Genomic DNA, 22,969 nt, shown 5'->3' with positions numbered 1-22,969 from the left:
TTATAAGGGTGTGTGTTCCTTTACCTGGCTTCTTTCAGGTGACAGCACTGTAATGTATCAACAAAGCATTTCAACAGACATCACTGTTAAATCTACACACTTAAGTAATAGAAATGTATTCACAAAGACCAAGGACTTCACCTCATCCTTTGTCCTGCTGCAGACTTGTTAATGCTTAACCTGGACTGAGAAAAGACATGCTCTGCCTTCAATAAATCACCCAAACACTTTTGCCAAGCTTGCAGTGTTTGCTGTGCCTTTTTTCAGTATTTCCCCATTAGTATTTGTATATGGGACTTGAAATAACCTCCCTAAACTCACAAGCTACCAATTCTTCAAAAGGGAACAGGAGGACAAGATGATGTGAGCACCCACATTATACACACTGAGTAAACCTAGAACACAATAAGAACATCGCCACATAGGATGTTTCCCTGTTACCGTCCACATCATCAAATCTTTCCTTGATTGTCTCATTTCATCCTACATGTAAATTTAGGCAAATTTTGCCATTATGGCTGCTCATGAGAGGCTATTCTGCAAGTGAATAAAACCCTGTATAATTGGGTCAATTGTCTTCTAAAGTGTTTTCAAAAGATGTCAAAGCAGAAGCAATTTAAAAGATTGGGCTTGAATTGCAGCCTTTTAAATTGCGGTCTCTTAGAAAGCAGTGATAACTGAGAGAGAGATTATAGATTATCTCTACTGACAGTCAAAGGAGAGGAAAAAAAAAAAACTCCTCATTGTATGCTTTCTATGGTAAAATGCCAGGCATGTGAAATGTCATCAATTTTGGGCGGGAATAGCGGTCTTATAATGTAGCTACAGCCAACAAATCAATGTTGAAATTAGTCCAGGTTTGAGTGCATGAGAAAAAAAAATCCTGAGTCAGGTCTCACACTCCTAAAATGTATGTCAGATACAGAAGTCTGGAATAGAGCTGCACGCACTGGCAATATCCTTTACTTTTGCTAATTATTAATAGAAAATTACTTTCAAAATGAAAGAAATCGTTGAGATTATAGCACTTTTTCTAGGTTTTGCAAGCTGGATACTGATTTTCGTATCACTGGAGGATCAGTATTGGAGAGAATCCACCCAAGATGGGAGTGTGATTGTAACCTCCACAATCTATGAGAACCTCTGGATGTCTTGTGCCAGTGATTCAACGGGGATCTATAACTGTAGAGACTTTCCATCACTCTTTGCTCTCCCAGGTAAGTAAAACTGTCTATCTAGCAATTCTCTAATAGCTCTCTGAAATGGTTAAAATGGTTAATAGTTCCTGGAAAATGAATTCAGTTTTACTTGTGGTAAAAGTATGGGACACTTAATGGCAATGTATATTAAATTACTTATGCTTGTATTAATATTTTCCACATTATCAATTATGCCTTCATGTTTCTCTGATGATTCAGCAGTATGTAACAGCTGATTATGCAATCTGCAACCTTATATCAAGACAAGTCTTTAAATGATTGAGGCATAATTTAAATCAGATAAATTATGGACAACACATACAGAATCAGATAATATAACGTGTTTAAAATACGTGCATATATAGCCCTTCTGTGTAATCTACAGGAGAGAACAAAGACCGCAAATGCAATAGAACTGTAAAGTTCCTAGATGAGGGTTTACGGCTAAAGGTATAGACTGAGCTGGATATCATTGCATGTTTAGGTGTGAACAGTCTCAGTGGTACATAGCCTTAAAAACTTTACATGCATTATTGTAGACCGACAGAATAAAATTACAGGTTGTATTATTTCTTCTCTATCTACTTGGCCATTAAAGCTGATTCTGATTCTGATTCTGTATTTGGAACACTGTGTGACTGACACTCATTACCAGAGGTGTATAAAGTACTTGGAAAAAGTAAGTAAAAGTACAAATACCATAACTGAAAATGACTTTGGTAAAAGTTAAAGTCACCCGAATTACTTGAGTAAAAGTCTTAAAGTAGCTCACATTAAATGCACTTAAGTATCAAAAGTATCTTGTGAAAAAATATACTCAAGTATCATAAGTACAAGTACAAGTAAAATACAAAGTATTTTAGTAGTACGCATAAAAAGAAGGAAAACAACCAAAAATGGTTCTCCCCTTGTTCTCTTTATTTCACTTTCAGGTGAATGAAATAGATGTGGTATGATAAAACAAACAAAAAAAAAAACACTTTTAGAGTGAGTGAATCAAGTGTCTCGTGTCTGCCTAAGAACACAAAAAAGTGCCTCCTATCTCCTAGTCATGGGTGACTGTCGTCTTCTACTTAAGGAGATGCTGTCAGTGTGGGAACGTCTTCCATGTCTTCCTCATCAGCGTTAACTGCGGAGGTAGCCATGTTGATGTCCGCCGCCCCGCGCATCCCGCCCTTACCTCTAAACCTCGTTTAGAGTACCGTACGTTGTTCCTCTCGTCCTCTCGGACACGCCCATTCCAGATAATCCTTCGATGATTAATTATATTTCTGTTTTAATTTGCAACGAGTAACGAGGTGGCAAACGTCACAGTAACAGAGTAAAAGTATATTTTTTAACTTTTAAATAGTAAAAGAGTAAAAGTAAAAGTCAGGTAAAGTACAGATCCTCAAAAAAACTACTTAAGTAGTGTAACGAAGTACATCTACTTCGTAACTATACACCTCTGCTCATTACACCATGCTATATTACACAAGGTAATTGCATACTGTATTTATCAGCATCTCAAACTGTTTTTACCTCTTGTTCATGTAATGCATTGCTTCATACATTTTTTTTCCCTCCTGAATATATAAGTAATCCGCTAAAGATGTTGTTCCTTAGAGATGTCCACAAAGTCAATATAGAATTAAAGTAATTCAACCTGATGGTTCATTGTTCTTGTTTAAGTTGAGACCTTTTGGGTCTTTAATGTATACCCAAACGCCTCGATGTTAAAGGCCTGATAAGTCTTTCAGGTTTGTCAGACAAGCAAATAGCCTTATCTTTTGATAAGCACACCATGTAGTGATGCCCCCACACCCCTCGGTGCCGCGAACTTTCCCAACATCACTTGGAGTGAGGAGCCAAAACGAATCCCATCAATAACGGTTTAATATTATTGACATAGCTTTGAACACTCTGAACTGACACATGGCTTTAAGTCTATAGAGGTTGGTAAGCAGGTTTGAAGGCTGGACTTCAGCTCTCTGTTGTCATTAAGTTAGGTAAACATTTGGTCATTCAAAGGATTCAATAGAACTGAGAATAATAGGGGAAAATTATAAGTGGGCTTCATGGAATTAATCATTGATTTGTTGCTTTCTGTAGCATCCCTGCTCACGGGTTGCTGGGAATTGGTGTGGCACACTGAGGATGTGAAGGCAACAAATACACACATTTGTGAAGGAAGATAGCTTAGAGTTAACGTTTGTATTAAGTGTTCCCCTCTCTGGATAACTTTATACGAGTTGGACTGAAGAAACAAGGAAATATGAATGCAGCAGTGGAGGCTTTTGCTTTCTTTCTGGGCTTTCTGGCCTGGCTGATGGTTGGGATCGCCCTTCCTAATCGATACTGGAAGGTCTCAACAGTGGATGGTAATGTTATCACCACATCCACCATCTATGAAAACCTATGGATGTCCTGTGCAACTGACTCTACAGGGGTTCACAACTGCCGAGACTTTCCGTCTTTGCTCGCTCTCAATGGTATGTGGCAGAAATTGTTTTATTGTTTTGATGACTTACCTATCAAGCTTAAAGGCTATCCACCCATCAAATAATCAGCATTTTGTAGACTGTGACATGGTAAACAAGGAAGTCTTTCATATTACATGAACTTAGTGTTACAGATATGTTGGGGAAAAATACATTTGTGACATGTTAGTACCGGTTAATCTGCTGTGTGTGACGTGGTGACAATGTTAGGATCAATAAAACATTCTGATCTTCAAAGATGCCCAAAAGTGGAGGAATGACAGTTCTTATCTGTTAGCATTTTGTTTCACATTCACTTTATCCCGCTGCACTTGTGGTGTGTCATTTACTTAAGGGTTATTCTTCTATACTGGGTGTAATCTGTAGAGTCATATGAGATATGATAAGATGAGCAAGGATAATCACAGTGAACCAAGAAATCAGATCTCATAAAATAATAAAAACTCTCAATTAATTTGTTAGAAGTACACTGTATGCCCTGTCTGGCCAAGGCTGTCATGTTTGGTGAACTACCTGTTTAGGTATCGGTTCAGAAAGCCTGGTATCGACTTCAGACGTGTGGCTAACATGTCTATGTCAGTTTGGTTGGTACTAAAAAGGTTACTTGGTGGCATACCAAGCCTTTTTAGTTTCAAAATGGTTTTGACAATAGTCAGGCTTCTCTTACTCTTGCTGTTCATGTTGTGATTTGAAATACTAATATCTACTGTATATTTGAAACAAATGAAATTCTGTTTTGTGACTAACTGATTGTAACCTGTTAAAATGGTGGCACTGAAACGGCGGCCTTAACCCCTAACACTAACCCTTCTTGACAGATACATAATTTTATATGGTTTATAAATGAAAACAATGAGAAAAATCTCTGTCTTGCTATGTATAGTGGAACACTGGGTGCACCTGTTCACACCCTATTCAGGTGTTGCAAATATTTGTTTTACTTATGTGTTGCTGACATGTAGTACATTATCAAATATTTTTTGTATCTCCTAATGTTCATACACAGGGTACATTCAGGCCTCCCGAGCTCTGATGATTGCTGCCATTGTGTTTGGGACGTTCGGGCTGGTGGCCACTCTCGCAGGAATGCAGTGCTCTAAAATAGGTGGAGAGAACTACGTTTTGAAGGGGAGAATTGCTGCCATTGGAGGAGTGTTCTTTTTACTACAAGGTAATGAATTGGTCGGAGTGAAAGTTATAAAATGAGAACGTTATTTAAAACATTTTTTACTTATACTCAATACTAACCTGAAAACTCAATAATGGGAGTTTACCAGGTTGAGAGAAAAAGCCTTAATAAGTATTTTGATCCAATACGTTTGATTTAAGAGGTCTTACCCACAACTCTTATCTACACTTGGGTAAGTAAACATGTCTGGTGCTCCACTCTGTGTACAAAAGACAAGCTGTCAGAAAATGGTGCACCAGTTGAAAAGGTTATCCCTGCTCCAACAAGCTTGCCTGCATTGAACAAAACTTTACAAATTGTGAAAATACTGCGGGTCACACTAGTACGCTAACAAACCCTGAAAAGTCTTTACTCCTGAGCATTTTTATTCATTTATCTTGAACAGGTTGGTCGTTATTTACAATTTTAACTTCTACAGGGCTAACAAGTTTTTGTGTTGTGTAGGGATCTGCACCATGATCGCTGTGTCTTGGTACGCAGCCAACATCACACAACAGTTCTTTGACCAGTTTTATCCAGGGACGAAGTAAGTTCATTTGATCTCCATCCACAACTCAATGAGTTGGAACTAACTGGCAAATTTTGAATACTGAGATAAAAAAAAATAAATGCATAGTAGAATATAAGGCAAATGTTACTGTATCACAGGTATGAGATTGGAGAGGGCCTGTACATTGGATGGTCTTCGGCCACGCTTGCCATTTGCGGAGGTTCATGTCTGTTGTTTGCCTGCAGAATCCAGACAGACAGTGAAAAAAGGTGAGTATCTGATGCTGAAACATTTGTATACTTTGATATACGGTAGCACTCTGGCATATTGTCCTAACTGTAATAAACATCTTTTGTGTTTCAGTGCCTATCCGTACCAACCGCCCTCCAGAGGACATGCTCTGTCAGCCGTGACAACGTCTCACACTGCGCCAAGCAACTACGGAAGAAACGCATACGTCTGAGAGGGAAAAACGGCTGGGTCTATTAACAGGACCCATTCCGTATTATAAGAAAAAATGAATAGTTAAATATCCTATGCTAACCTTTACAGTAGTTGGTTTGATTTGGGGAATTTAATAACTTTATACAGTGTAACTTTTCTATGACATATTTTCTCTAAGTTTACATTCTATATAAACTGCTTGACTGTTGTAGCATACTGTATACCTACTTATACGTCTGTTGCAGGTACACCAAAAGAAACAATATCATAAGTATTTTTATCCCCAAAAAATACTGGAGGAAGCCTTTCAAAACAAAACCTTGACACCTAATTAAGTTACATGTTCTTTAATTTAATGAGCGATTGACTGCGAGAAAAGAGTTGCGAAAAAGTTGCCATGAAAATTCTGAGCCTCCAACCTCAGGGGACACACAATTTTTACTATTAGTTTAAGGGCTTAAAATAAAAAGGTCCCTCTGTGTTTTTATTTTGTACTCTAAATAGGACTATGTATATATGACACAAATTTTATGACACATTTTCTGGTCATTTTATTCTATATTAAAGCTAGCTGTGTGCATTGAAGTTTGCATTGTTAGTATATAAAAGGTTGCAACCTTTTATCTTTCTCAGCCAGAAACCCAAAGACAGAGTTGCACCCATCTGTAGCAGGCATCCTCCACTCTGTAAAATAGGATGGTCATTCCAGAAATCTTAGAAATCTACTATCCCGCAGTGCTTAAAGCAAATAAAGCTCTAATCTTCAATCTTTAATATATCGGTTATGAGGAGTAAATCTGAATCTGACATCTTACAATACAAAAGCCCTAACAGACATCTTTCTATTTCTCATAAATAGTAACACTGGTTTGTTGTGATTATACAGTAGAGGCCTTTCTAATCAGTCACAGTCACATAGCACAAGGGTGGTTTTATTCTTGCACAAACATTGAAATCAAAACATGTTGGTTACAGGGTTGGAACTAATATAAGTGTACCTTTTGTGTGTTTAATTATTTGGCATGTGTGTATTTAAAATGAATGTATTTCATAGTTTTTTTCAAAGTGATTTTACATATGTTCCTGTGAAATTTGATGTGTTTTATACAAGCATAAATATCTTCAGTGACTAAGAGTGCACCAACCTTTGAGAATGAGTTTATTTCAACATGGGGGGAACAAAGCTGTCGAAAAATATCATTTACAGTTTTTTAAAGTATACCAGTTGGAATGTTCAAATAAAGGAGCATTCGGTTACAGAAGCAGCAGACTCTCATTTGACTCCTTTAATGAAATTACTAAATGCTCATAGTAAAGACTGTAGTCATGACACAGAGCTGAATATACAGCCACAGCATTCCCTGATTTACCACTCAGTTTTTTATGTCCCTTTTATAAAGTTGAGAAATGTGTTGTACATTTTCACAATACATGAAACTCATAAAAGATGGAGTAATTGCAAGAGTGCCAGTTCCAAGACTAGACAGGCAACTGCCTTTGCTCTAGTTGGAAGACCTGCTATGATTTTTGGTTGGAAATGCCACCTACTGGTAAGACATGGACGAGTTGGATTCATGCTGGTCAAACTGTATGCACTGCTGGGAAACTGGCCCGTGTCTTCTTCACCTGCATCACTAGATCCTTCGGAGATTAAACATGTCAGGGCAGGACCGTGCTCAATTTCCTGATGAAAACATTTGGCTAAATCATAGTTTAATTTGATTTTCTAAACTCTAACAAATACATTTAGAAAAAAACAGTGGTCACACTGAGGTAAATGTAATGTAGCATTTGTCACAGCAGGATACAGTCATGTAGTCCTTTTAATCTTTAGGAGCTTCATTTGCCAAATTGTCCAGGCTTTGTCCATCAAATCGTATAAAGTGCCATCCTTCACTGACAGTGAGGTCCTGGGCTCCTTTGGCAGCATAGAAGTCTCGAGAAGGCGTGTTCCAGTCCAACACAGATAACTGCAGCCGCACACACTGCTTCTTTTTCCCCACCTGAGCAAGAAAAACAGTGCCTTTTTTAAATACTTGGAAGTTACATGCAAATCACATATCCTTTCTTCTTCTGCACTACTAAACCTACCGTACAACTAGAAAATGATGCTTTAGTGGTGTACAAAAGGTTTCTTACCTCAGCTACTTTGCTCAATAAACCCTTGCCAATGCCATTTCCTATAGAGAAAATCCAGAGAAAAACATAAAAAAACATGTATTTCAGGAAGAATAAAACATTTTTATCCAAGTATTGTGTTTGTAGCATATATTATACCTCTGAAATCTTGCATCACGTACAGATCCTCCAGATATAATGTTGGTCCTTTCCATGTGCTGTAAGTGTAAAAATAAAGGGCGTATCCAACAACTGTATATCCTATATGGACAAAAAGGAAGAAGGCAGGGAAGTAACAAAATAGTAGTAAACAAAAGAAAATGTTGAAAGACCGTAATCATACATGATCTTCCACCAATCGATTCGCTGCAGGGTTGTTGTTAGCTTAAACTATAAGTATCTTAACACAGACAAGTTATCCTTCTGTTTGTTTTTGGTTTTTTTGATGATATCCAATGTTGGCTGTTTTTTCCTTGTAAAGGTAAAAGTTTTTGTTGTTATTGACTACAACAAAGAAAGATGTAAAATGTGGCAAGGTCTTTATTCAGAGTAGCATTCACTCTTAATTTTAACTGTGTGAAGGAACAGATGAAGTACTGTCAATGATGATTTATGAGGTGGCACTCAAGTAGCCAAGCGTTATCCTAAAGAACAGGCATATCTATCCATATCTAAACATCAAGGGCAGATACTAATATAACATGCTGACGAGATCAAGGCTGCCTGACAAGGCTTTGATAAACCCTTTACCTTCAGTAGATTTATGCTCCTCAGGTACTTCTGCAACGAGGCATTGGAAAAAAGGATTCTGGCAGAAACCATCACGCTCCAGCTCTAAAGTGACACAAGAAAAAAAAAAAGGACCCAGATATGCCTTTTACATTTCTATCAGAGGCAATAGCATTCATAAACACCCAAGTGACAATATACAGTATATAAATAAATATATACTTGAGAAGAGTTCAAATTGTCTACAAGTTAGCTGGTATTTAATCGTAACAAGTGAAAACGAGACTCATTGGGACATTTCTATAAAATGAGGCAAGTATCAGAGTTTGAGGAATTACATAAAATCATATCCTTTATAAACACACCGATCAGCCATAACATTATAACTGACTGGTCACCATCACCGCTTAAGTGAATAACACAAGCTCATTATCAAGGTACTTGTGAGTGGGTAGGGTATTTTAAGCAAGACTCATTGATGCACGTGGAGAGTGAAAGCTGGCCCGCAATGAAAGAAATTACTTTAGCTCAAACTGATGAAAGCGTTCATGCTGTTTCTGATAGGAGGGTGAATCACAGTTTGTTTTGTATGTGGCTGTGTAGCCACAGGCCAGTCAGGGTGACCATGCTGACTCCTGTCCAAAAGTGGCTACAATGAGCATGTGAGTATAAAAACTCAACCACGGAGCGATGGAAAAAGGTGGCCTGGTCTGATGAATCCCATTTCCTTTCATATGTAGTGTACAGACGGTACCATTGATGTTGTCATGGCAGTGTGCTTGGTCTTCATCCATGTTCAGGTTGTGGTACATGTCAACATCCACATAAATTCCAAGACAAAGCCCAGACAAAACTTACATTGTAATGAGATCATCAAATGTTCACTTTGCAGGATGGTGGTTTTAATATTGTGACTGATCGTTGTATCTGATTTATTCAACTGCAGGTTTTATACTCCAGAATGTGTTTAATGCATGTTGACCCTCATGACATGTAAAGCCACACCCTGAATATTTCAAATCTGCATCAGCTTTCAGTCTTCTTCCTCTATTCCACTCTCACTGGTGCATTAATATCCACCTATCTACACTGCCACCAGCTGTTCATTTGTATCATCTTCAGTCAGCAGAACTACTTAGTGTGCCGTGCTTGTGCTCGCAGAGTGTGGCTTACTTATGAAGAAGGGTCTACTTTCAATGTACTATATCCATAGTAAACATCACATTTATACAGTGTGCAATCCCCGTTGTACTGTTTTAACCACCAGCTACTTACAATACAGTTCAAAATGAGTATTGGGCGTAATTCAAACAGAAATTACACTTTCTATAATCTTTAAGTGTAAGAAAATAGCATGAAGAATTGGGACAGATGCTAAACATCTATACAACAACATGGAAGAGATCTGGTCCTAACCGACTGAGAATGCTGGACGGATCTGAACTCCAGGAGTTGATTTAAGTTACTGATTACCACACTGCGTTTATAATTACCCAGGTTTGGCTACAATGTCCTGCTCTACTGTATGGTATTTAACCTCACAGAGCATATTATACTTTCCACACACTGTCAGACACATTTTTTTGTTTTTTTCCGTGGACAAAAACATGTTTGAATCCAAACGTATTAACTAAAACACTATTAATGCCATTTGTGGCCAAAAGGTCTGCTTGGATTCTAAACAACATGAGTGAGCACAACATGAGGCACGTAGTGTTTTTAAAGTTACTCTCTTAACTTTTGCCAACACATGACCATTTAGAACAATAGCTTTCCTCAAAAACAATGTCATAAAACATAATTTCAAACTCTGCCAATTTTGCAGTGCTTTGTAATTGTGTTCTTTTCACTAGGTTCCCACATAAATCAGTTCAGTTGCTTTTCATTTCCAAGAGTTTTGAGGGCAGACATTTTGGCATGTCATAATTAAATAATGGCTACATATAGAAAGGGTTCAGGTATTGTGTTTAGTATATAACGAATGGTATGGTGTGAATAATGGATACTAAGGGAGCAACTAGCACTAAATGGAACTGTTTCAGTCTTCATGTCATTAAACACACCTGTGCCTTTTCTCCTATGGCAAGTCCTAATGTGAAATGTCCGTGATAGAGGGCGGTGTAAAGGGGCTATATAAAGGTATTTCATATCACTTATTTAGCAATTCATTGTTTTATTACCTTCATGGGATATCTTGACTTGGTCGGGCATTTTTTCATATACCGCCAACTCCTGAAAAACATTAATGAATACAAATTGAATATCAAGTTTAGCAACTGGAAGCACTTATAGGGAGGCGCTAGCTCGCACTGGGACTGACTCACCATAATCATTCTCGATATGTCTTTGCAGTCTTCTTTCGTTGCAGCGCGTATTTTGAAATTCATGTCTACAGCAGAAGCAGCAGCGTTTGTACTTGCTTTGTCTAAGTTTCCACAGCAAAAGTCCGCACTTCTGTTCGACTCTGAGCTGTCATAATGAAAGTGGTCTTTACCGCGTTCAGTACACAGGAAGTGATTGCGATGTAATAATTATCCTTTCAAAATAAAACGTGTTTTTAAAACGTATGTACAGCATAATAAAACCTTATCACCCTTAGTGTAAGTACTTAAATTTACAATTTTAAAATGTGGATTTTATTTTATATCTGTTATTTTTTAGCTTTAAACCTCTTTTAAATTTAAGTGTGAAAAGTGTTTACATTTTTCTCCACTGCATTTATTTGACAGGTGTCAGCAAGCGATCAGCACGTCATTATAAATCTTGCAGTACAGTATGAAAAGCAATTAAATCTTAATCTCCACCAGCAAAATTCCACTTAATTATTATTGCATAAGTCCTCATTAACTTACAGATGTGTTTTTGTCAGCTATTCGATATTTGACTTTGAAGACATAGCTTGAGTTTGACAGTAGAAGACCGACTCTCAGCTCAGAGGTCCAGTGCATCCTGCTGATGAATAACAGTAGAATAATAATTTTCTTTTAAATGATATTAGAAATCTTAAATAAACACATCCAAATCCAGGATTTCATACAAAATCTGATTTATTTTAGGGTAAAAAAGAAAACAAAAACACATGAAATCAATTAGAATGTAAGTTGGAACATTGAAGGTCTCACAGATTGGTCGGTTTTCCTTGGGCATTAACATATTTACAATGTCACATTAGCGCTTTATCAGTGAAGTTCAGATATTTCCTTTCATACCACTTCAGAGTTTACCCCTTTAAGTTCAGCCCAAACAAACCTCCATGTGTGTCCAGCTGCTCCAACATGATAAGAATCTCCACTACATTTATGAGTCTCAGTGTGGCGAGTGTGTGATTACTCCTGGAGACTCAGACCGCTCCAACTTCATGCCTGCGTCTAGTGGAGTTGATGAAATTGAGGTGGGAAGCACAGAGCTCTTAGACTCCAAAGAAGAGGAGGCAGACGAGGGCAGAGATACAACTATGTATTTCTGAAGAGGTCGTGAAGCCGTCAGTCCAGGGCCACTACCAGACTCCAGCTTTACCAATGGCTGCAAGGTGGAGGTAGCGCTGGGAACGGTGCTAGTTACTGGCGAAGCGGACTGGGAGGAGCTGAGAGTGATCACCTAAAAGGAAGACATAAATACATATACTCTGATGTGTTGTGGATCCCACAGGGAAGGAGTGTGTCTGTATTCAGTGACTCCTAGGTCCCTTTTCAGATTTTAATACATTATATTTTATATAAGGTTGTCACTGAGCGTTGAACCACTTGTCATGCCATTTATGTCAGCAAGCAATGACTGATTTACAAGAGCTGACAAAAAGAATTTAGAAACGGATGTTACCTTACTGCTCCCGGACACATTTGTGAAATATTTGATGTAGGCTATGTAGCCATACATTTTCTCTACGTATTTAATGAATAATTGTCCTGGAACTGTGGGAATTTCTCTGTGTTCTTGTAATAATTTTTTATCACAATCTTGGAAGTATATGAAAAATGTTACACATTTTCACAAGTATAAGTCCACGAAGGTACCTTGTGCAGATTTCCTGAAGTGATTTCCTGAAGTGCAAATATCAAAGTACCTGCTGAGTTGAGGCCGCTCCTGCGCTGGTTGCCATAACAATGTACTTTGTTGCGGGCGGAGATGGCTGTGACGGGGTACCAGGTCGGGGGGACATCAGTGTGAGGGAGCTTGGAACCTTAATGATGCTGGGAGTGCGAGGGCCTGTCGACCCACTTAACCCACTTTGTGAAACTGAGAGTGTGGGACGAGGCTGCAAGAAGTTGTTATCATTCATTAGTGAACAGCAGCATGCAAGCCATGGTGCATACATCTGAACTGTATCCTATCGTATTGTAGCTCAAATGCCCCTTAACCTTCTCACATTAATTTGCATTCCAATAAAGCATATCTTATCAAGTACTAACCTGTGTGATTGTTAATGTGGTTCTGTTGACTTGCTGAGCTTGCAGTGCTGCTTGAGTCCTTGCCTTCATTACATGGGAGCAGAGCATGGGTCCAAGGTAACCATAATCTGTCCGATACTGCTCCACAATGTCAGGCTGAGGTCGTATCTTGGCAATAACACTGGCACAATGTTTCTTTGAAAAGACAAAAAAAAAAAAAAAAAAGTTATGACAACTTAAACAACTGCGATACTATCTTTGGGTCTTGCTTTGGCTTTTTTATTTACATGAACATGCATGATACTCATAGAACTGCATTTATTACCAGTAAGAGGCTCTGAACATGGTCAGCTCCTATCTTATCAATATTGGAGACCACAGGTCCTTCCATCACTGCTTTGATGCGAGCACCCTCTATAGTAAGCCGAGGAAGGATCAATGTCTTGATCACCTACAGAGGACAAAAGCAGGATGTTGGAACCAAGTCAACAAAAGGAAAGAAAAACCTAAACAAAATCCCACTCACATCAGGTCCCAGTTCAGCAAGGCCCGCAATGCAGCCGTATCGGGTCGTCCACTGGGTTTTGTCATCCAACCAACTCTGAAGAAAAAAAAATAAACACAGCACTCTGGTTATGTAAAGTCTTTGAATTTACATATTTTCTGAATTCAACTTTGATAGTTGAATTCAGAAATATATAAACTATGCATTAGTATTTGTTTTTCTATTTTGGGGACAAGGACATTATTTTCAAATTTTACTTTTTAGACCGTTTCTGTTTTAACCAACAGAGATTTTCTAGGCTTTATGGTAGTGGGTAAGAAGCCAATGCTGCCAAAAAAGAAGAAACAGGAAACTCATGCTACAATTTTTATTCTATTTTTCTAAAATGAACAGTTATTTAAACTTTCCGTTACATATTGTTTTTTGTTTTATTTTTTTAATGGGCACCATAATTTTATTGAAATGACAAAAGAACCTTAATTATTGTTCCAACATCGATAATGCGTATGCATTTTTCCTGTGACATACCTTAATTTAAAAAAAAAAAAAGGTCTTCACAAAATCTTTGGCAACAAAATACACAATACGAAAACTCACCTTAGTAAAAGTCTTGGTGATACGTGATTGGATGTTGTTGGTTGTAGTACTGAAGGTTTTACAACTCTGGGCCATAAGGCGTGCAGCAAAGTCTCGTAAAGCCCAGTGGTTGTCAACATCTGGCCGTAAGCAGAGCTGCTTACTTACTATACAGGTGACCACAGCTGGGATGAGCTCATGCAGCTACACATACAAACAGACACATTAGAATATTACAATACTATTGATTGTATTAAGATCACATGTAACATTTTATTACTAGTATTTACGTACGTATTTCTCCAAGTACAGGGTGGGATTGTCCATCAGAGCTTTGACCATTCGCATTAGATAAATCAGTAGAGCCAAGTTGTTTTGCACCACATTTACACGAACCTTTGAGGAGAGCAGAGAGTTAGCACTTTCAGCAGAGGTGTGCTTGAGTATATGATGTGATGCAAGTAATGTTTCAGAACATTAGATGAAGTTGGAACCATGCTTACCCCCTCAGAAATGAATGTGCTAAATCTTGGGAGCATCTGGTACAGTCCTGGATCAGTAGCAATACTCTGCAAAGCCTCCTGTGTGAAAAAACAAAGTCATGTGAAAAACAGGGGCAAAATAACTTTTGATAATTTGACAGTATCCTGTAAAAGCACTGACAATTTTCACTCAGTTGTAAAGTGACAAGTGACGTACAGCATAGCTTGTACACAAAAACCCATGCATTATGTTACTCCTCAACCATATATGAAATAAACCATATACAGAAAGACTTACTGCTCTCTTAGCTTCACAGGAGCCAACGCATGCTTCTGTGATCTCCTTGTAGTATAGTTGCTGTTCTACAGACAGCTCATGAGTGCTGCGTGGTTTCAACCTTATTAGACCCTTTTCTTTTCCTGGTAGAGATAACCACAAACATAAGATGAAGTATACAAATATTATATCAAGGTACGGAAAACCAAGAAACAAAACAAAACAAACAAACAAAAAAAATTAAATATAACAAAAGATACTGACCTTTGCCATCAGGAGTTGTTGCACTCTGACCCTTGCCTCGGATAGTACCGTCCTCCTCCTGGCCAGGTTTGACAACTTTAAGGGGTTCTGTGGATTCTGCCTTTTGCTGCTCTTTTGGTGCTGAAAAGTAGTAAATAAAACTTAAATCTAAGTTGGGACTTTATATATATCCATATATTTTGTGAAAACTTAAAATCAACTAACCTGGTGGTGGATTTTCTGGAATAGAAGGCTGCACCCCTTCAATACTTAACCAGTGGGCTATGGACACACAAACACAAATCATGTATAAGGTTACCAAATCATTAAATCAAAACAAGATAATACAATGTATTAGAATATGATGGCATCGGTATGTTATACTGATTCTCTGGGTACCTTTGAGAGACACGTCTAGTGGTACTCTGGGGAGCGGTGTGTTTATAATGTCACTGAGGTCGACTTCTTTTTCCTCATAGAAATGAAGCTCTCTTCCGCCACCACTCGCAAAGCGAAAAGGGATAAACTCTTGTGACTGGAACCCATACAGAGGCTAAAACAAAAATAATTCAGATCCAGTTCAGGACTTTCTTTCCAAATAACATCAATAAAGTTACTTGATAAGGCAACAAAAAAATCTTGTTTTCCCATACCTCCACATTTTTTAATTTGAGAGCATTATCTATGTCACTGGTGGTTAATTTACGTCTCTTCCCATGATGCATGAATTTCAGAGCATCCTATGTAAAAGAAAAAAAACATTAAAATGTATCCACGTATATCACAAATAAAATGCTTTAGAGAAATTTACTGTGACACAAACAACACAATAAATGGTCTGCTTCAAACATCCATGTTTTACCTGTGCAATTTCTTTTATTCTGTAGCTGACTTCTTCACTTAGAGCTACGCAGCTTTCCTCTTGTAATTGCCCCACTCCCACAGACTCCGCCATGGCCTTCATTGACTCTGTGGGCAGGCTGACCGAACACTGCTTCTGCCGACGTTCCTCAGCCATGGCTGTCACAACAAAGCATACACATCTCTAAGAACATTGTTCACATATGCACAGACAAATTCAGGTTCTCACTTGCATGATGCTTTTTTTGGTATATTTTCAGTTCTGCAAATTTTGCAGATACAGACACTTAACAGGTGTTGAGTGTCAGATGTTTCATCTATTTCATATTCTGTTGGAAGCATGTTGTCAGTGAGTATCTAGGCACGTATTACCAATGCAAATGTGATAAAGAATGTGTCTAGCTGCATCAAAAATATGGAGTGCAAGGATGGAGGGAACACCACTGAATGAGATCAGTCACATCACAGAAGGATGTACAGGATTTCCATTTCTGAGATTTGCAAAGTATGATTCACAGTGGAATTATGGAACAACTTCCAGAAACTCAACACAAGACTTTTCTGAGGTCACCGTGACCCTTCTTGGTAACCAATATTATATTTGCTATAAACTTAAATGCACAGGTCAGCTAAATGCAACATTTTCATTATGAAGCCTTGGGGTAACAACAAACTGTCAGGTAAGCAAGTAAATGGTAACGTAGATGCAAACAGAAAACAAGAAACACAAAGCTGGGCAGGAACAGTTTCAAAACAGTGTGTTGTTTACGTCTCTGGAGCTAGTTTTTCAAAGGAATATTTGTGTCAGAATTTAAACTGTTGCTCGTTATCCTTATGCAACTTGTCAAGCGCAAACGGAAGTTAGCGAAGACTGCAAATGACTAGAAATGACTAGAAATGACGAGATGTGCAAAGCTAAAGAGGTCTTTCCTAAAGAAAAGTGATGGTAGACATTTCCATTATATGCCACAGTTAATTACGAATGAAAGTAGATAATTACATTAATACTTATTTACCGTTAGATCAAGACAGTCAGAAGTAGTTTCTGTTCTCAGCGTCAAATTCAATTACATCAAATTTTAGTGTGTCTGAATCTTGCAGATCGAAGAGAATAAACAATTAATAGTTTTAAACAGTACTTATACTTGTAAACAAACGGTAAGCTCCACAGAGAGCGCGCTAACGACACTGACGGAACAACAACCAACTAGCTACATGCAACACACAAGCCACGCCAGGTATAGTCACCCAAAAGCAACAATCTCATTACAAAACCAAAAACCATATTCATTTTAAGCCCCTACACGATGGTATACGTGTTAAAATTTAACTTATACTTGCGCTAAATGTGATGTACGTTAGCTTAAATGCTAATAACGTAGCTTCCGTTGACGTTTTTACCTGTGTGAAGTTGCCGTCTACTTTCTGAGTTTAAGTAGAAACTTGCACGAATAAAAACAATCAATATTTAGAACAATACTGGTTTCGCAAAGCTATGTCTTCTTTATGAATATCCATTTCTCGCTGTAAATAACTAACTAATTCACGGACTGCAGCCTGGAGCTTCGTGAATTAGCGCCTGTGTCCTATCGCCATTTTGAGTCACGTTCCTCATTGTGATATCGCGAGACTATAATTAAGAACCCGATAGAAACCGCCTTTACTGTTTATTAAAAAGTAAACACGTTATAAATACGTTAAAGAAATGCAGTTCGTGTTGTAAAACTAGAAATATTTTAATTTAATTATTCCACTGTATAATCATATTAAAAGTACATTTTCCTACAAGGAAACCCTTCCAATCCTGTACACAAGGATGCTATGGTATCCATAGGCCGGAACTATTGTTGCACTCAAGTTTAGAGGGGAAACGTTATGTTGGAGCAACGTAGGCTAATGTCACGAACGTGGAAGGACATTTCAAGAAACAATCATGTATAGATTTTTATTCCGAAGTGGTTGTGTGGCTCGAAATTCCGCAGTCATCTTGTCTGAGTCGGGTGTATTAACAGCTAAATGTGACAAGGCGGCAGCTCCAGTTTTCAGGTTAGTGGAGACTGTTACTGTCAGCTGGGATTGAACGGAACACGGTGAAAGGCAGAGAGACCCGTCAGCTTCTTGTTGTGTTGCAACAGTAATTTTATTGAAGAAAATATTAGTGTGCAGTCGAAATTACTCTAACCTTACCTATTTTCACTTAAAAAGGGAAGAAAAACAGCTTGCTATTAGCTTACATAACCCACTGGTTACCGACTCTGATGGGCCAGGATGTTTTGATTGACATTTCTTCCAACGATCGTTTCCATGGTAATTTATACATGATGTTGCAACTATTAAACTTAAAAAAAAAAAAAAAAAGACAGAGACGTCCTACGGTGCAATTATTTTGTTATCAATTCAAACGGTTCAGTCGTCTCTTCCTCCAACATGTACAGGGTTACAGATAATGTGTACAGAGATGGATCCACCATGCACAATGCTTTTCATTTTTACTCAGTATTTAAAGAGTGAGAATGGACAGTTTAATTGTGAATGGTGCAGTTTGAAAACTTTTTTTGCATAATACAGTTACATTCAATTTTACAGGGTCCCTGCTATGTAATGTGATTTTAGTGATTTAGAGTGCCTGCGCCTTCAACTTGTAGTAATAGTCATTCAATATTTTTGATAATTTTTTTTAGTTTCTTGTAATTCAATGCCAAATAATGAGTATCCGCGTTGTCATCTTAACACAGGGTTGCAAATGGTGGAGTAAACCCTCTCAGCACAAGTTCAATCAGGCTCTGTGAAAAGAAAGACGATGTCGCTCCCTCTAATCAAGGGGAGAAAACAAATGGAGATGAAGAAGTTGCTCTGCCAGAAACTACCCAAACAAAGATGGTGGGACAAAACGAGGAGCCGGTGGTGTTAAAGGCTGATGATGGACATACCGCAGAGCCAGAGATGGACGTTAGAATTGAACAGGTTGTGGCAAGGCCAGCACAGGTGAAGGCTGATGAAGCTAAGAGTGGGAAGCAGAGTCTCTTGGACCTTCTTGGAGCTATGAAAGTGGAAGTTACCAATAAGAGGAAGATGAAAAGCATGAACGCAATGCAAAGTTCTGAGTCAACTACACAGCATAAGTCAAAGTCAGCAGGTATGGAGAGCACCACCAGTATGTTTCAGAAGGCTTCAGCGGATGCTTCACCACAGAGGTGAGAGAACTGTGGCAACGAAATAGAAACGTTTGCCCCAGCATGATTAGATGATCGCACAAACTGATTCTGTTCACTGTTGATTATTTCATCTGTGTTATGTTCTTTACACCCTAATCTTGGAAATATATCTGAAGCTATTAACTTCATTCACTGATTCCAGCCACTCTGCATTGTGTTCATTTAGTGAGACATTGGATCCTGATCTGGTTGCAGCAGCATCTGCCGCTGCCTCCACTCTTCCTGACAGCAGCCGAGCGGAGTCGGAGCTTCTCAAGCAGCTGAGGCAACGCAAGGCCATGAGTGAGGCTCAGAAGCGGGGGGACGTCAACAACATTGGGTACGTTTCCAGTATGTGCACAGTATATGCTGTTTAAATGAGATGTTGACACTTTGTCTGCTTTTGTATTTAGGAAAAATAATAAGGCCTCGTTCACTTGTAACTAACATTATCCATCAACGCTTTCTCAGAGTAATTATCGCTGACATGAAAGTAGGAAAGAAAACAGGCAGACAGAATGCTTCCCCGACCAGTCAGATCCGATTTGATGAAGACGGGCGAGGATACACAACAGACAAAGGAATCACTAGTGAGCTGGCTGGTGTTCGGAGACGGTAAATACTTTTATCTCTTCTTTTATTTGGTAACTTTTCAGATAGATAACGTATTTAATGTTTTCTTTTTTATAGGAGACAATTGTTTACAGGTAAAAGACTCAACATCTTCTCCTCCACTGCTGATGAAGATGGAGTTGCGTCAGAAGTTGGTAATAATGCATTTGGATTTGTCTGCATTAAGATTACTGTCATTAATTGTCTGTGTTTATCTCAGTGTGTGTACTTTCTGGTGTAATGCAGATTACTTTTGATAACCAGAAATATTTTTAGATCAAACATGTATGTTCTGCTGAAAAGCTGTGCCTTCTAGCAATTTTCCTCCTTACCCTATTCATGCTTCCAATATTCACGTGTTGAGTGACGGTTTCATCCTCTGGAAGTTAGCCACTCCTACTAAAAATTGATGTGGTGCTATAAAAAACTGTTACATTGAGAAATAAGACATATTGCCATGGGATGCTGTCATGTGTTAGTCTAACTTTACGTTAGATTTTTGCTTAACCCTGATATCATATTTGCAGCAAAGCCAACTCTATGGGACGTGGACTTTGCGAATGAGTTGTCTCTGTCGACCAATCAGTTGCCCCGGAATGGGTTTGAGGAATTGATTCAATGGACCAAAGAGGGGAAACTGTGGCAGTATCCCATCAACAATGAAGCTGGTGAGTTGCACAAGCTGTATTTGAATCCATCATACAAATACAGGGGAAAAAAGATTTTGTTTGACAGACTGACTGACAGCGTGTCCTTACTCTGTGTTAGGCCTCGAGGAAGAAGCCAGTGTCCCCTTCCATGAGCATATCTTCTTAGAGAAACACTTGGAGGAGGGCTTCCCTCGTCAGGGACCTATTCGTCACTTCATGGAACTGGTGGTGGCCGGTCTGTCCAAAAACCCCTACCTGACTGTGCAGCAGAAGAAGGAGCATATTTTCTGGTTCAGAGACTATTTCCAACAAAAAGAGGAAGTTCTCAAGGAGGCCGATGTTTACTTAAACTACACTTAAGACAATTATAAAAACATTTTCTCAGTGGGGCTTTGCAACTGTGATCATCCATACACATAAAGGTTAGGAGGTTCGGATAGACATCGGATGTAAACTCGTATCAGGAGACCCATTAGGGCAAACATACTGATCAAACCATGCTGCCACTTCAACACTGGCGTGTCGCAAAGTAGAAGAAAATTGTCCAAAAAGTAAAATAGATGTTGCTGTACACACAAATTTGACTTATTTAAGTGTCTACCAGCTATTCCATCTGATCATTTGATATAATATGTCACTGGCACTGGTGTGGTGATACAGTTGCATTAAAACACATTTGGATTTTCAGTGCCCGAGCTTGTTTTCAAAAGTAAACGTCATCTCTTCAATCACGTCAATGCTGTAAGGTCATGTGATACACAGGGGGTATTAAAGTGATGTACAGTATATGCTTATTCTGGTTGAATTGATTAAAGTATTGGTGTTTAAGGCTTAGTTTTGTATCGGAGCATATTTGCAGACTAGGCTGGACTATTAAATTGGATGGATAGACCTTCACGTGAAAATATTTTGTATTCTTTACATGTCAGAGGTCCCACAAACACTTGCAGTCATGATTAATGGTGTTTTCCAAGGCAGGCTGTGAAAAAAAAAAGTAGATCCTGCACACAGCACTGAGAACCTCCAATCAGGTTTGCAGTAAGAGCGATTAGACCTTGAACCCTGTGCCCCTCATAGGGGAAGTTCTTTTAAAGTTAAACAACCTCTTAACAATGTGCCACACAGATTCCTCCTGGTCTAAAAACACCCACGTCCCATCTATTGTCTGAGAATGTGGAAAGTGACAGGTTGATGTTTGAGAGTGTCTCATTTCCACATTTTGTTCACTTTTCCTCTAGCAGTGATTGGCATGATAAGAAGTTGGCAACACTTCCTCACTTCTATTTGTGTCGGGCTTATACAGTAAGAATTTAAAAAGTGGATCGGTGTGGAAAAACATCAGGTTGTGAATTTAAACCAGTAGATGGCACTATTGACACCTGTGGTTCCACACCAAAATCTTAATACACAGTGTACACTGATTAGGCATAACATTATGACCACCTTCCTAATATTGTGTAGGTCTCCCTTGTGCCTCCAAAACAGTTGTGACTCATCAGAGAATGGACATGGGCCTTCTGAGGGTGTCCTGTGGTGTCTGGTAACAGAATGTTGTTAGTGGGGGCCTTTGGGTCCTATGGGTTGAGGGCAGGGGCCTCTGTGGATCATCCCACAGATACTTGATCAGTTTGGGATCTAGTGAATTTAGAGGCCAGGTCAACACCTTGTGCTGTTCTTCATGTTTTTTGAGTTGTTCCTAAACCGTTTTTGTGTGTGTGCCTGTGTCAGGCTGCATCCTGCTGGGGATGGCTGCTGCCATCAAGGAGTGTCATTGCTATGGGGTGGTGGGGTGGGGGGGGGGTGGGGCTGGTCTGGTCCAGGTGGGTGCTACATGTCTAAGTAACATCCACATGAATGCCAGGTCCAGAAGTTTCCAAGCAGAACACTGAATTGTCACAAGATGGTGAATGTTGTTCACTTCATCAGTCAGTAGTCATAATGTTAGCCCGATGGGTGTATGTTCCACAAGTAAATTTAAGACTTCTTACAATCTGACATTAAGATATTTTTAGACAAGAAATGTCAACTTGTTTTGCAGCATTTGTAATGAAGATTACAAATTATGCTGATGATCATAACTTAGAGTGAAGTTACTGAAGGGCTTTGGATATCAAATTCAGAAAGAAATGCTGCAACTATGGACTGTCTATTAAAATAAGACCACTTGTGGGGAAATACCCACCTACATAATATATATAAATTGTTATTATTATTATTATTATTATTATTATAAACGTGTCACCATTCTAAAAGTAGCGCAATGGAGATAATATTTACTAGATTTTACTATGAAAACCAACGAGATACAAAATTCAGAAAGAAAGGTTGGTCAGTTGCAGGATCTCTCGGACCGCTAGGGGGAGTCTAGATTTTCCTCTGCTTGTATGGTGCATTTAGGTGCCGTCAAAATCATAGACCGTCTAACATGACCAAAATATTTGCAACGGCAGAAAAAAAATGTGAATAGACAAACAAGCAACAACTAGCCAGTGATCCATTCTACAGTTCTGAAGTTATATAATACATTTCACA

General features: G+C 38.6%; 4 protein-coding genes across 4 annotated transcripts; 2 read left to right on the top strand and 2 right to left on the bottom strand.

The window, feature by feature from the left end:
- Positions 1 to 2,988: 2,988 nt before the first annotated feature.
- LOC311502052 (claudin-15-like) lies at positions 2,989 to 5,875 on the top strand. The gene is made up of 5 exons (XM_084564165.1): positions 2,989 to 3,670; positions 4,686 to 4,850; positions 5,313 to 5,394; positions 5,517 to 5,627; positions 5,722 to 5,875. Exons 1-5 carry the CDS (start codon positions 3,454 to 3,456, stop codon positions 5,819 to 5,821), a joined length of 675 nt encoding a protein of 224 aa, XP_084420291.1. The 5' UTR covers positions 2,989 to 3,453; the 3' UTR covers positions 5,822 to 5,875.
- A 121-nt stretch (positions 5,876 to 5,996) lies between these two features.
- Positions 5,997 to 11,177, bottom strand: sat2b (spermidine/spermine N1-acetyltransferase family member 2b). Its single transcript, XM_084564144.1, has 6 exons — positions 10,974 to 11,177; positions 10,830 to 10,881; positions 8,671 to 8,754; positions 8,080 to 8,181; positions 7,942 to 7,982; positions 5,997 to 7,805 (listed from the first exon to the last, which is right to left on the bottom strand). Exons 1-6 carry the CDS (start codon positions 11,034 to 11,036, stop codon positions 7,626 to 7,628), a joined length of 522 nt encoding a protein of 173 aa, XP_084420270.1. The 5' UTR covers positions 11,037 to 11,177; the 3' UTR covers positions 5,997 to 7,625.
- Positions 11,178 to 11,678: 501 nt separating this feature from the next.
- taf6 (TAF6 RNA polymerase II, TATA box binding protein (TBP)-associated factor) lies at positions 11,679 to 17,633 on the bottom strand. The gene is made up of 15 exons (XM_084564036.1): positions 17,383 to 17,633; positions 15,983 to 16,140; positions 15,774 to 15,860; positions 15,520 to 15,673; positions 15,346 to 15,402; positions 15,142 to 15,261; positions 14,899 to 15,020; positions 14,622 to 14,699; positions 14,413 to 14,514; positions 14,140 to 14,322; positions 13,564 to 13,638; positions 13,363 to 13,488; positions 13,059 to 13,232; positions 12,713 to 12,904; positions 11,679 to 12,246 (listed from the first exon to the last, which is right to left on the bottom strand). Exons 2-15 carry the CDS (start codon positions 16,136 to 16,138, stop codon positions 11,956 to 11,958), a joined length of 1,917 nt encoding a protein of 638 aa, XP_084420162.1. The 5' UTR covers positions 16,139 to 16,140; positions 17,383 to 17,633; the 3' UTR covers positions 11,679 to 11,955.
- Positions 17,634 to 17,760: 127 nt separating this feature from the next.
- mrps31 (mitochondrial ribosomal protein S31) lies at positions 17,761 to 21,231 on the top strand. The gene is made up of 7 exons (XM_084564696.1): positions 17,761 to 18,027; positions 18,717 to 19,175; positions 19,363 to 19,515; positions 19,647 to 19,790; positions 19,866 to 19,942; positions 20,315 to 20,455; positions 20,556 to 21,231. Exons 1-7 carry the CDS (start codon positions 17,915 to 17,917, stop codon positions 20,795 to 20,797), a joined length of 1,329 nt encoding a protein of 442 aa, XP_084420822.1. The 5' UTR covers positions 17,761 to 17,914; the 3' UTR covers positions 20,798 to 21,231.
- The last annotated feature ends 1,738 nt before the right edge of the window (positions 21,232 to 22,969 follow it).

The sequence above is a fragment of the Chelon labrosus genome (genome assembly GCF_963514085.1).
Source record: "Chelon labrosus genome assembly, chromosome: 17".
Lineage (NCBI taxonomy): Eukaryota > Metazoa > Chordata > Actinopteri > Mugiliformes > Mugilidae > Chelon > Chelon labrosus.
This window is presented reverse-complemented; position numbering and strand designations above follow the sequence as displayed.